The sequence below is a fragment of the Peromyscus leucopus genome, chromosome 8b (genome assembly GCF_004664715.2).
Source record: "Peromyscus leucopus breed LL Stock chromosome 8b, UCI_PerLeu_2.1, whole genome shotgun sequence".
NCBI lineage: Eukaryota > Metazoa > Chordata > Mammalia > Rodentia > Cricetidae > Peromyscus > Peromyscus leucopus.
Genome location: NC_051086.1, coordinates 44,978,039 through 44,992,315, shown reverse-complemented (window position 1 = coordinate 44,992,315; position 14,277 = coordinate 44,978,039). Strand labels below are relative to the sequence as shown.

The 14,277-nt window shown below is 43.4% G+C and overlaps 1 protein-coding gene across 10 annotated transcripts in view; it reads right to left on the bottom strand.

Annotated features, from left to right (window-relative positions):
• Specc1 (sperm antigen with calponin homology and coiled-coil domains 1) overlaps positions 1-14,277 on the bottom strand; it is a 280,028-nt gene that overhangs the window by 63,515 nt on the left and 202,236 nt on the right. For all 10 annotated transcript variants that reach the window (XM_037200768.1, XM_037200764.1, XM_037200767.1 and 7 more), the window contains 2 exons: positions 11,945-12,098; positions 7,877-7,979 (listed from right to left, as the gene is read on the bottom strand). In XM_037200768.1, the coding sequence (XP_037056663.1) occupies positions 7,877-7,979; positions 11,945-12,098 (257 nt within the window). The remainder of the gene's footprint in view (positions 1-7,876; positions 7,980-11,944; positions 12,099-14,277) is intronic.

Genomic DNA, 14,277 nt, shown 5'->3' with positions numbered 1-14,277 from the left:
ACACTGTAAGGGTAAAAGCCCACAAGGCTTCAACTCTACACAATGAACTACAGGCAACAGAGTAAAGCCAGGAGCAGGAGAGGAGGTCCTCCCCAGAAAAGAACATACCAATTCACTATCTGGTGCTAAATGGTCAGCCTTGGAAACATAAATACAAGTAACATTATATGGACTCAACAGGTTATATTTAGAAATATATATATATGTATATGCAATTAAATTATAGTCTCAAAAATAGACAATAAGTAAATAAAAAAGAAAAACAACCCTAAAGACAAAAAGAGCCATACATGCGTATTTTTGTTTGTTTCTTCTCTCTCTCTCTCTCTCTCTCTCTCTCTCTCTCTCTCTCTCTCTCTCTCTCTCTCTCTCTCTCTCTTTTCTGAGACCGAGTTTCTCTGTGTAATAGCCCTGGCTGTCCTGGAACTTGCTCTGTAGACCAGGCTGGCCTCCAAGTCACAGAGATCCACCCGCCCGCCTCCTGAGTGCTGGGACTAAAGGCGTGCGCCACCACTCTCCAGCTTCATGGGTATTTCTCATAGCTGTAGTTTTTAAACAGAACTGAATTCAGTCCTATCTTGTTCTTACCTTCTCTTGTCCACCATCCCCCAGTCCCTGCTTCTGAGCTAGTCTACCTGCATTTATTTTTAAGACACAGTAGCTTATTGAGATAGCTCGCTTACCATGAAGTTGACTGTAAGCATCACTATTCAACACTTTTTAGTACATTCACGAGGGTGTGCAATCAGCCCCACTACTTCCAGAACTTGACTTCATATCCAAAGCCACCCAATCCCCTGACCAGTCATTTATTGTTCCCTCTTTTTCCCTCTGAAAGCACTAACTTACCTTCCATCCCTATGGATTTTTCTAATCCAGAAATGAGATATAAACGGAAGCACACAGTATGTGTCCTTTGTGTCTGATTCTTTTACTCAAGGAAGACATTTTGGGGGTAGGGTTTAGCTTGGTGAAGAAGCCCTTGAGATCAGTCCCCAGTAGTGCAGCTCATGCTTGGTGTGAGCGAGGCTTCATTCAATCCTCACCACAATACAAAACAAAGCCCCCAAAGACGCCATTTAAAATAACTGTTTTCTAGTAAAATGCTACGTGCTCATTTAGAAAACTTTTTTAAAAGCATGAATGAATTTTAAATACCCAGAGATAACCCTGATTATTCACATGTATTTCTTTTATAAACTGAAGTACTATGAAATTGTCTTAGGTTGGGTGTGGTTGAACACACCTATAACCCAGCATTTGAGAGGCTGAGTCAGGAGGATCGCAAGTTTGAGGCCAACCTAGGCTATATGATAAAATTTTATTTTAAAAAGAAGTGACTTCCTTTGGCTGCGTCACTGGGTCTTCCACGTACTTGTGACCTGCATGCTGCTGGAACCACATCCATTTCTCCCAGAACTGGGAGGACGTTGGTGTGGAGGACATTTACTATCGTGACTTCCAGTGCGGTGTGGAAACTTCAGGTGTGAGGTCTTCTGGCCAAGTGTCTGCAGGTTCATACTGTTGGTGTATTCACTGTGGCCCTGGGAGTTGAATTTGAAGATACAAGGAAGGTTGGTATCTTTCAGAGGGCAAAGGGATTTGAGAATGTAAAGAATTCTTTGGATTGGGCTCCATAGAAGTTCATCACTAACTTGTGTTCCTGAACTAGTGCTGGGATGAAAGGTGTGCGCTACTACACCCAGACTGCTAGAGATTTAAAAGAAGCCATTTACATGCAGCTCACTCTTCTGCGCCTGGGGATCTGGAGCCACAGGTGATCATCAGGGCTTGTGCTACAGAACAGACACTAAAATCTCTGGGGAGGCAAGAGTCAGTTCCCTTCTCTTGGAAACAAGTGAGGAATGCAAAGAAAGGCACAACTATGCTGTGCACATCTTCACTGTACACACATCTATGTACACATCTTTAGTAACCACGTTCCAGCTGGGACACAGCAGAGGCTAATTACCATCTCTCCTTAGTGGGACCACCTACACTAGCTGCACTTCCAGCAGAAACAGCCTGTCAATTGCACCTGGACTGCCCCTCACCCCAAACATCATCCTCTGCTCTGTCCTACCTCAGCCCTTTGCACTAACTGTTCCTCTGATTGGGACCCCTCTGTACCTGTCTGCACAGGCTGGCTGACTGACTAGAACTGCAGTGATATGGGGAGGTTGAAATGTTGCAGGTCCAGAGCCTAAATTTTACTTCCTCTTGGGCTAGCTTTAGCCCTCTAAATAGCCATACCTTGCCCATCTCTGTGTCAGACCTAACATCCTGTGATTAACAGACAAAAATCTTTTGGAAATTACTGACTTTCACCAACCCCAAAGCTAAGAATGTCATCGGACAGTATCTGAGGCCTATAGGAGAGATTCCCCCATCTTGTTCTGCCTCTCTGATGTTTCCACCAATGTATTTTCAAAATACCTTGATTTATAACGCTCTTTGTTTTGTTACTATAAAACTCTATTGTGGCCGGGCGGTGGTGGCGCATGCCTTTAATCCCAGCACTCGGGAGGCAGAGGCAGGTGGATCTCTGTGAGTTCGAGGCCAGCCTGGGCTACCAAGTGAGTCCCAGGAAAGGCGCAAAGCTATACAGATAAACCCTGTCTCGAAAAACAAAAACAACAACAAAAAAAAAAAAAAAAAAAAAAAACAAAAAAACAAACAAAAAAAAACCCTCTATTGTGGGATAATCTTTTTGTAGACTGTGAAGATGGGTCTTTGCCAAGGCAACTTCTGATTGGTTGAATAAAGAGCTGAACGGCCAATAGCTAGGCAGGAGAGGATAGGTGGGACTTCCGAAGAAAGAAAGGAACTGGGGGGGGGTGTTCATGGTAATGAGCCATGTGGTAGAACGTAGATTAATATAAACGGGTTAATTAAAGTTTTAAGAGCTAGTTGGGAACAAGTGTACGCTAGGGGCAAGCTTTTATAATTAATAAGAAGTCTCTGTATTATTATTTGGGAGTGCTAGTGGTCCAGAGAAAGTCTGAATATAAAACTCTTCCACCCTGGAACTTGGAACGTGGGGTAGGGTAACCTAGCTCTGTGTTTCCTGGGACATGCTCACACTCAAATTTGGCTGTGGGGTTTTTTGTTTGTTTTTTCCATCAACAGTATGACTAATTATTTGGGTGACCTTCTACATGTAACCTAAAATGAGTTTCTTTACTTCATGTTCAATACTCAATTGTCTCCCAGATCAGGTTGGAAGTTTCCCTATAATACTCCACCTCCCCCAGAATCACCATGAATCAAAACTATCAGAAGTGCTACTGATGCCGCTGGCCTCAGGCTGATGCAACACTAGTCTCTGCTGAGGGCAGCATTCAGATCCCCTCCTACCAAAGTGGTGCTGGGGACTGAACACACGGTCCTGCACATGACACCACATAACATCCAGGACACAGCATCCAGTTTTTAACTACTGTCCTCTCACAGTCTTTCAGTCTCACTCCTCTCTGGTCCCAGCACCTATGAAATAAGCTGTAAACTTTGACTGGGCCTTGGTGAAATAGGAAGCTAATGTGAACCATGGTGACTGTGGTAGAAGGCCCTGGGAGGAAACGATCTTGGTGATGGAGTTTTCTCACCTTTCGTAAGACATCTCAAATTATCCCACTCTGCAGATCTCCACAGTGATGATTTTAGTAGGTGGGCCTTTGGAGATGGTTGGGTCCCCGATGGGATTAGTGTCCTTACAAAAGGGGCCTGAGAATTGTCTCATCCCTTCCACCATGCAATGACACCACCAAAGGTGTCACCTATGAAATCGGAATAGGCTTTCCTCATCACATATCTTCCTTGATCTTTGAGTTCTTAAGCCATAACTGTGAAAAGTAACTTCCTATTGTCTGTAAACCATCTCATCTGTGGTATTTGTATTTTGTTGCAGCAACCTGAAAGGGCTAAGACAGGTATTCAGGCAATTCCAATATGTGGGCAGCATGGAGAACCACAGTCTAAATGGTACTCTTGACAGTCCCTCAAGATGCTAAGAGCCTGCATGCTGAAAAGAAGTAACGTATACATGAATGACAGGAATGGCTAGAAGACAAGACTGTCACATGCCTATCATTTAGTGGAAGCAAATGTCTGAATCTGCAGGAGGAGCTGTGAGGTTCGTGTGTGACCTGACTACAGACGGAGCAGCTTAAACAGCATTTGCTCAGCAGCTTTCTCTGTTTCCACACACTGGGAGCAGGGCTCTTACCTAGAGGCTCTGGAAGAAATCAGCTTCCAAATTCAACTAGCCTTAGAAGACTTCACAACTTGTTACTTTTGCCTTGACCTGGACTGAATCGCCAGCGTCCAGGACACGGCAGGGCCCAAGGAACACAGCCAAGGTGCCTGGGAGCCAACTATGCCTTGTGCTGCTTAGGAGGTAAGCGAGAGCTCTGCAGAGATGTGGTGTGAATTCCATGGAATCCAGGTCGAGGTTCTTGGCGAAGGAAGGCAGAAGAAAAAGCAACCTCACTCCTCAGCCCAGCTGGATGCACCTGTAACCATCAACCTCACAAATACAGAGCACCCCAGGAGGCATATTGTAGGTGCCAATGAGATCTCAGTACTCTAAGGCTTAATGTTATTTAACGGCTGAGGGGCGGGGATCCTGAGCCAGAGAACTGGTGTTGAAAGGTCTCCCTTCCACACCGCCCATTTCAAAGCAACACCTGGCCAGGTAGAAAGACATCAAGGTAGAAAGTTATTTGAAGTAGAAACCCATAAGGCTACTGGTCTTCAAAGAGATTATGAACCATCTGAACTTTCAACAATTGGTTCTGGCCTCTTAATTCTGAGAGGGTAAGTACGGAACAGTTCAGAGAACAATCCGTACAAACTGGTCTAGCTAGAGAATAGTTTGTCAAAGGTGTAAGAGAGACACACATGTGATTTATACTTCTTTCTAAACTTATGGACATTTAACCATGAGTGAAAAATATTCTTCACACAGTAAGTTGTGGGTTTCATCAAACATAAAAATATTTTGAAAACTTAATCCAAGATATCCACAAAACAACAAAAAGTTTTCTGTAGCAGGAAATGCTTTTCTCTCAACTGACTGGAAATATACCATCGATCTCCTTCCCTCCATCTACTTATCACATCACACCACAAACAGCCAATTTATTCTGAAACTTCAAATTGCCTTTTACCTCCTCTTGGCTCTTCCCTGGATCCACTTCTGTAGTAGGGAAATGACAGCACCCAGCCAGAGGTGACCACGCTGGGCTCAGCTGCAGTCGAGGCTGATGACTCTTTCTGATTGTTTTCTTCCATTTTCCGTGACCGTGTTTTTTGACGCTAACACGCACCTCCCCCGCCCGCTGCCACACACAAACCATCAGCACTCTCTGGCTGCTTTTGCTGTTCCATTTCCTCAGCAGCAAGGCTGACACGTGGAGAGATGCTGCCACTGGAGTGGTTCCCGTCTGTGGGACAGTTCATCCCTTAGAACGGGCTTACATGGGGTAAACAGAAACGCTAAAAGAATAAGAATGGGCTAGAAGAAAGTGTGTCCTCTGGGAACCTTAGTTAGTGATCATGAATATGACCATGTTTTAAATTTTGTGACATAAAAGGAGAATTTTTAAAAATACCAATATAAAGGCAATGTGATTCTTGGGTAGACTCTGATTTTAAACTATTGTATGGTTAATAGGACAGAGAGAATCTCAGCTCTGCTTCTCAGCCACCTGAGCTGAGTCTTAGCCAAGCTTCTTTCTCAGTCCTGGCTGCTTTCAAAACCTTGCCCTTAGGAAGGTATGCTAAAAGGTCAGAATCTTCCAAAGTTTTAGCAAAAAGGAGAAATGAAACCAAGGAAAAGAATTTAAAAGGAGTATCCACTTAGTGTTAACTATAGAAAAATAAAGCTTCACTATGTATTCCTGGCTGGCCTGAACTCAGAGATCAGCCTGCCTCTGCCTCCAGAGTGTTGAGATTAAAGGCGTGCGCTACCACACCTGGCCCTCAGAAAAATGATTCCTAGACAGAACACAAAAGCACTTAACCACTAGGGAAAAGGTTAGTAGAAATGGAGAGCTCTGGGCTGGCCAGCGACAGCTTGGCAGGAAAAAGCACTTGCTTTGATTCCTGAAGCTCACATAAGACCGGAGAGAACCACTCTACAAAGCTGTCCTCTGATCTCCATGGTGCACTGTGGTGGCAGGCATGTGTCCACATACATGCACACAAACATTCACAAATGGAAAAAAAATAAGCACAAAAAATTCTACTGAGAGTTTTGCTTCTCGAGAGTGAAACATCAAGTAACATTAAAGAATCTGTGATACATCTATTTAACAAAGAACTTATATACAGGACATAGACCTTTTAAAAATTAGAGCTTATGTTTTACTTTATCTATAGATGACTGTTTTGCCTGCATGCTTGTATGAGCATCAGAAGGTATCAGATGTCCTGGAAAAGAGGGTTGTGAGCCACCATGTGGGTGCTGGGAACTGAACTCTGGTGCTCCAGAAGAGCAATACGTGCTCTTAACAATGCAGCCATCTCTCTAGCCCATATAAAGAACTTTTAAAAACAATAAAGAAAAAAAAAAAAACAGAGAAAACTATTTAAAAAATGGGCAGGAGCTTGGCAAGCAGCTCAGTGGCAGAGTGTGTGCTTTGTAGGAGGTTCCATGCTCCATCCCGAGGACCAAAAATAAATACAAAGTAAATAGATAGGGATGAAAGGCCTAAACAGGCACATCCCCTCAGAGAGGCTGTCCAAATGGCCAGTTAACATAATGCTCAATCTCATCAGCCAACAGGCTAACAAAAATCAAAACCATATCGAGATACCACAACCCCTTTACCCAAAGACCGTGAGTGAGGAAGGCAGAATGCTGCTGAGAACTCACAGGAACAGATCTCCCCTAAACTGCTGGTGGGCTGGACAATGCATAGTTACCTAGCAATCTGCTTGGCATCCTCTACTCTATTTGAATATGTGCGTGCAGTAAGGCCTAAGCACTCCAGTCCTACGAGCATATCCAGCAGAGGTAAGAATATCCACAGAGTAGATAGTAAAGACAAAAATCACATAGTGTCTTACTAAGTAGTAAGGAAAATAAATTGTAGCAATAAAGGACAAATCTTACTAGCAATACTGTATGAAAAGCCAGATGCAAATCTTATACAGCTTTTTGTTCCTTTCTCTAAATGCTGAGAAAAGGCATCACTATTCCAGCACTCACACTTCCACAGAGAACCGCAAGGAGAAGAAGCGAGGCAGACAGGTACGTGGGGGAGCAGCTGGAGAGTCATGACAGGTTTGTGGGAACCGGAGATGCTACTTCAGGATGGGGTTTCTGACTGGGTTTTCATTTCATGATTAATGAGACTAATTCATGCACTTTTATCTTTGTGTATGTTATTTCATAATAAAAAGTTTAAACCTGTATCAGGTATCACTTCCTTGTCTGCTCATCTCAGAAAGTAAACACCACCCTAGACAAACAAAACTAAACTAAATGAAAACTCTTAAAGGTACAAAAACAGAAAAAACCGGAAAACCTTTGGAAGGCTTTATGCAAATGAGGAGGAGCTGCCCTCTTTGGGAAGATGCTTTAGCAGCAGCTCTGTCCAGGGCGGCGTGAGGGAGAAGGCTCCCTTCCTGCAGCAGATGTGAGTACTCACAGATAGTCTGTGGGGTGGGCTGCAGACTGCCCTTCTGTCCTCCTACCCCCTTCTCCTCATCGGGAGGCCTTTGCATAGTACAGTACACAAATATCACACCCTCTCTGGAAGTCACAGCTGAGAGAACAGAGATGATACTCCATGCAAACCAAGCACATGCCCACATGGAACATGTCCTGGCATAGGACCACAAATGCCCAATTGGCAGCACCGTGCCTTACCGCATAACCTTCTGTCTTCTTCTGACACCATTTCAGGAGTGCATTACGCTTAGAGCCGCCGTACTCCCGGGCCAGGGCTGCCAGAGGGTCTCTTCTTTCAACACTGATTACAAAGAACAACACATAGTTAAGGAGGATGCTGGTTGAATGGTTGTTTCGTTTTTCTTTTGAGACAAGGTCTCATAATGCCCAGGGTGGCCTTGAACTCACGATAGGCAAAGATGACTCTGTTTTTTTGTTTTTTGTTTTTTGTTTTTTTCGAGACAGGGTTTCTCTGTGTAGCTTTGCGCCTTTCCTGGGACTCACTTGGTAGCCCAGGCTGGCCTCGAACTCACAGAGATCCACCTGGCTCTGCCTCCCGAGTGCTGGGATTAAAGGCGTGTGCCACCACCACCCGGCTGCAAGGATGACTCTGAACTCCTGATCTTCCTACCTCTACATCCCAAGTGCTGGGATTACAGGTGTGTACTACCACATCTGGCAAGATGCTGGCTTTTTTGTTTGTTTGTTTGTTTTATTTTTCAAGACATGGTCTCTCTGTATAGCCCTGGCTATCTTAGAACTTGTTCTGTAGACCAGGCTGGCCTAGAACTCACAGAGATAGGCTGGCTCTGCCTCCTGAGTGCTGGGATTAAAGGTGTGCGCCACCAACTGCCTGGTTAAGGTGCTGGCTTTTAAAACCCTCAAATATATATACAGAAAAAGCCAAAGTGTAGGTTTATTCAAATAGTACTCTAAAGAAGCAGCCAAATTAGTCACATTAAAAATACATTATGTCAGCCAGGTGGTGGTGGCGCACACTTTTAGTCCCAGCACTTGGGAGGCCAAGGCAGGCAAATCTCTGGGACTAGGAAGATGGCTCAGTAGGTAAGTACACCTGCTGTGAAAACAGAAAACCCAAGTTCAAAACCCCCAACACCAAAATAAAGGGCAGACATGGTTGATCATGTCTGTGACCCCAGGGGTCAGAAATGGAGACAGAGGACTCCTAGAGCTTACTAGCCAGCTAGCTTGGCCAAAACGGCAAGCTTCAAGTTCAGTAAGAGAGTCTGTCTCAAAAATAAAGTGGAGAGCAAGAGAACACCACCCAATGTTACACAATTAAATGACTGCCCTCACAAGAAATTTAATAATAGAGACTGAAAATTTATTTTGAGACAGAGACTCATTATGTACCCCAGGCTGGCCTTGAACTCATCTTCCTGCCTTTGCTTTTTTTATTTAAAAAATTTTTTTTTTTTTTTTTTAAAACAAGGTTTCTCTGTGTAGCCCTGGTTGTCCTGGATCTCACTCTGTAGACCAGGCTGGCCTCAAACACAGAGATCCACCTGCCTCTGTCTCCTGAGTGCTGCGATTAAAGACGTGTGCCACCTCCGCCTAGACTGTCTCAGCTTCTTAAGTGTTGGAATTGTAGGTGTGCATGACTATGCATAGCTATATAAAGACTGAGTTTCTAATGCAAGGAATTCCAGGGCTGGCAACACAATCCAGCAGGTAAAAGCACTTGCTGCCAAGTCCAGTGACCTGCATTCAAACCTTGTTGATACTTGTGTTACAAGTTATATTAGGGTAGAAGTTGTCCTTAGACTTCCACATGCACATTGTGGCACATGAACACACAAAGAAAAATAAATGCAATTTTAAAAATCTAAAAAATTCTATTCTGTCATAGGTTAATCTTAATAATACTAATGTAAAAGAAATTAGAAATTGCCGGGTGGCACACGCCTTTAATCCTAGCACTCAGGATGCAGAGTCAGGTGGACCTCTGTGAGTTTGAGGCCAGACTGGTCTACAGAGTGAGATCCAGGACAGGCACCAAAACTACACAGAGAAACCCTGTCTCAAAAAAAAAAAAAAAAGAAAGAAAGAAAGAAAGAAAGAAAGAAAAAAAAAAAGAAAGAAAGAAATTAAGGTCACTAATCTGACCTTTTATGAAGAAAAGTATATTATAAATAGCGTATTAATATACATAAATTTCCTGTGTGTTTATGGCATTGATTTGAGAGTAGCACTAATTCTGGTCCTTCAAACTTGTTTCTATGCAGTTAATATGCAGATGATCTATATCTGGGACTTTTATAAACCTCTTGAAATATCTGAATTTACCTATTTGGGATCAAATATCAGTTATATCCAAAGATACAAGATACATCTGATCTGAATGTATTCAGACTCAAAGCCCTCCCCTGAGACATTCATGGATGCTTATACTACCTGTTATAAAGCTCTTATCCCTGAACTAGACAGCGTCTTAGACTCGTCTGTGGTAAACTGTTAGGTGGAGCACAAGACAAGGCACTGGGAAAGATACCCAAATGTAGGATGAAATATGTACTATCCATGAAATGACAGCAAGTTATTCATACTACAAAAGAAGTGCTGGAGTTACACACACAAATGAGTGGAAGACACCAAAGTAGAATTTCAACTAAGGTCCTCTGCTTTCACAGGAGATGGTCTTATCTACTGAGCCACCTCATACTACTTTTAATGGTAAATTCTTTTTTTTTTTTTTTTAAGATTATTTATTATGTATATACTGTTCTGTTTGTATGTATCCCTGCAGGCTGGAAGAGGGTGCCAGATCTCATTACAGATGGTTGTGAGCCACTTTGTGGTTGCCTGGAATTGAACTTAGGACCTCTGGAAGAACAGCCAGTGCTCTTAACCATTGAGCCATCTCTCCTGCCCCAATGGTAAATTCTTTAGTCTTCCACTTATCCAGGAGTGAAGGGTGAAGCCATCATCACAGGTGAGTGGGATGGAGCTAAACTATGCAGACCCAGAAGAGCAGAATGCAGAGTGATGACTGCTACAAGGGCTTCTGGGAGGTCCACAGTAGGACACTAGGTGCTTCATTCAGAAGACTAACAACATGGGAAAGCAGGGAAGACTCCAGGCAGAAGAGAAACAGATGGGATAAGTTTGCCGGGACCGTGGTAGCCAAAGGCACTGGCAGGGGGAGGTGGCAGACACGTGGGGGCAAAGACAGGCTTTTGGCAACTATCTAGGCCCACTGTTCATTTCCTCCTCTGCTAACGCCCCTTTAAAAGCTGATCTCAAAAAAAGTCTCTAATCCTCCTTCTATGCCACTGTGTTCTCAATAATCTTCCTTAAATAGCAGGTCTGCTCTTAATCACTACTCAAAAACAAAAACACAATCCCACAGACTTAGTGGTTCCCCACTGCCTTACCAAAATAAGTATGAAGTTCTTTTTGGCAATGCAGACTGTTTGCACCAGGGCTCCAACCTGCCTTGACGGCTGTAACTCCTCAGCCGTCTACTGTACTGGCTGGGAGCCTGCTGTATGTTTGGCAGGGCCTTCTTGAGGCCCTGGGTTGAGTTCCATCGCTCACTCACCCTGGCACCTTTACAGCAGGAATCCTACTCCTCTCTAGACTTCCTGATCCAAACAACCCCTCAAGTACTTTTGCTTAAACTTTAAAGATTGATTTATTTATTTTATGGGTATATATGTGCCTGAGTATATGCATGTTCACCACATGTGTGCATGTGTTTCTGGAGGCCAGAAGAGGATGGAGATCCCCCTGGAAATGAAGTCCTAGGCAATTTAGAGCCATCTGATGTGGGTGCTAGGAACTGAACCTGAGTTCTCTCTAAGAGCAACAAGTGTTCTTAATCACTGGGTTACCTCTCCAGCTCCTCTTTGCTAAAATTTTAACTTTTAAAAAACTCTACCATTACTGGTGTGTGTGTGTGTGTGTGTGTGTGTGTGTGTGTGTTGTGTGTGTGTGTGTGTGTGATGTGTGTGCTGTTCAGAGGACAACTTTGTGGAGTTGGTTCTCTCTTTCACATGGGTTCTGGTGATTGAACTCAGGCTTGCATAACAAGAGCCTTTATTCACTGATCCATCTCAGGGCCCCTGCTTAAAAAGGTACAGCTCTTCATTTGACTTTGTCCCAAACCACTCTGTAGCACCTTCTTATCAGACCTGTTGAAGGTGTGTTCTATATCTTAATCACTGTCACTCAGAAGGAAGCTGACTGGATGAGACAGAAGGAAGAGGATGTTCATCTCATTTCTCAGACTTTAAAACTCATTACCTGAGCTTGCTTGGTTTCAGACCCCCGGTGGACGCACTCAGCAGTCTGGTGTTCCCAAAGCCCAGGGAAGGGGGTCTGCTCAGGGACTCCAGTGAGGGACTCTTTCGGAGGTAAGGGTCTGACTTCCGGTCCTCGGCCCTTCCCTTCAGAAGATCTGTGTGAATAACAACATTGTCACCCATTTCTAAAGGGGAGAAATCTGATTGGTTATCATACTTTATTCTCAAGTACGAAGACATATCTACATAGGTATATGCATATGTTCCCAAATATACATATACACACAATTTTTTTCTTTCTGGAATAATAAAAATGTAAATAGGGACATTATTTTCTAGAAAGAATTCTCTGGGCAGGACTACCTATATAATCTATAAAACCTTGTACCAGGGTGGATGGATGGCTCAGTTGTTCAGACTGCTTACTGCACAATAGTGAGGACCTGAGTTCAGATCCTAGCAAGCTAGGTGTCCTGCGCACATCTATAACTCCAGCTCTGATGAGAATGGAGACAAAGAGAATTGCTGTTGCTTATTAGCACACAGCTTAGCCAAGAAAATGAGAACCGCAGCTTGAGGGAGAGACCCTTCTTCAAAAGGATTACGTAGTGAATAACAGGAACACGCAATATCCTTGTTTGGCCTCCTCTTCTGTTCACAGATGCACAAATCCACACTCATATTCACACACACAAGACAAACAAATATAAAATATATCTTTAAAAAAGGATCTACTGGGGCTGAAGAAATGACCCAGTGGTTAAAAGCACTGGCTGGGTTCAATTCCTAGCACCCGCATGGTAGCTCACAACTGTCTGTAACTCCAGTTATGGGGGCTCCAACACCCTCTTTTGGCCTCCACAGGCACATAAGTGGTGCACAAACATATATGCAGGCAAAACACCCATACACAAGTGAATTAAATAAACAAACAAACAAACAAACAAACAAATAAATAAATGAGGGAGGAAAGGAAGGAAGGAAGGAAGGAAGGAAGGAAGGAAGGAAGGAAGGAAGGAAGGAAGACAGACTAGTGCCAAGGCAGTCCTTTGTTCAAAAATGATTCTAAATTTTCAGACAGTGATCAGAGTATTAAGTATGGGCCTTCTAAGAGCCTTGTGCAACTCCCCAGTTAGGACGCCCACTCCTCTCGCTCTGTCTCTAGCTAGTGTTGTTTGCATTATGCTGTGGATATCGGAGGAAAAGCTGGTAGGAAAATGTCTCATGTGACTGTCAGGTCACAGACAGCAGCAGACAAAAAGCTGGGAACTAAGAACAACAGCCCATAGCAGAAAAAGTTGCTCCAATTACAGGCTTATCGTTCACTAAAAACTGAGCACAACCCCCTCTTTTTAAGGCGCCTTTCTGCTGTCCTATTAGTATTAGTGAAAACAGGCACAAAAATGAGCGGAAGTCTCCAGATGTCTCTGAAAGGGTCACAAAAGCAGAGCAGAGGACATTTGAGGCTGGCTTATACAGAGTGGGAGCTGGAGCTGTGAGACTTAGGTAGTTGGCTGAATATCACAGGACAGCTGGGGCCAGGCTGGGGCCACCTCCTGTCACCCACAGTCACAGAAGAAAACAGTAACCTCTTCAGCTAATAGCCACCAATTATGGGCATCAAGTTGGGGGTGAGGCCAATTAGGTCTAAATAGCAGAGAAAAACAGTTCTACATCACTGAAGAGCAAAACAAAAACAGAACATTAATCTGCAGTTAGGGATGACCTCAATGTTGACAAGCAGTTGCTGGAAATGGCTGGAAGCAAACACTTTTCACTATGCAGTCCTTTATTACAGTAAATAGAATCATCACCAGGAGACAGGTGCCTGGAGGGTAAGGAGGAGAAGGTCAGCCAATGAGCTCCACAGTGATAATTGTGGTCTCAACTTTATTATTTATCTTGTCAATCAAAAGAATGGTTCTTTAGATAATTAGCAAACTTGGAAGTTGGTAGAATAGCTTGAAAAAGACATAAAAGCTATGATTACTCATAGAGTTCTAAGTTTTATGTCGTATAGCTTTTCCTGCAGTTAAAAAAAATTCACCTAACACTATTCATGCGAGTAAGTTACTCCCTATTTTATACTGCATAATGAGTGTGTGCTATGCTATTACACAATGATGCATAGATTTAAGCCAGACAGGTTTTCAATCTTATGTTTTGGCCTCCACCCTCCATTTCTGGGAAAGAGGTGCTCAGACTTGAATGCCTTGAAGTTGCATGCAATATTCATTTACCAAGCCCTAGGATGCTTAAAAATGGTATTAGCTCAATTCTGCCTATACTCTGTAAATAAAACAGTAAAGACTAGAGGGCAATGCATCTCTTTAC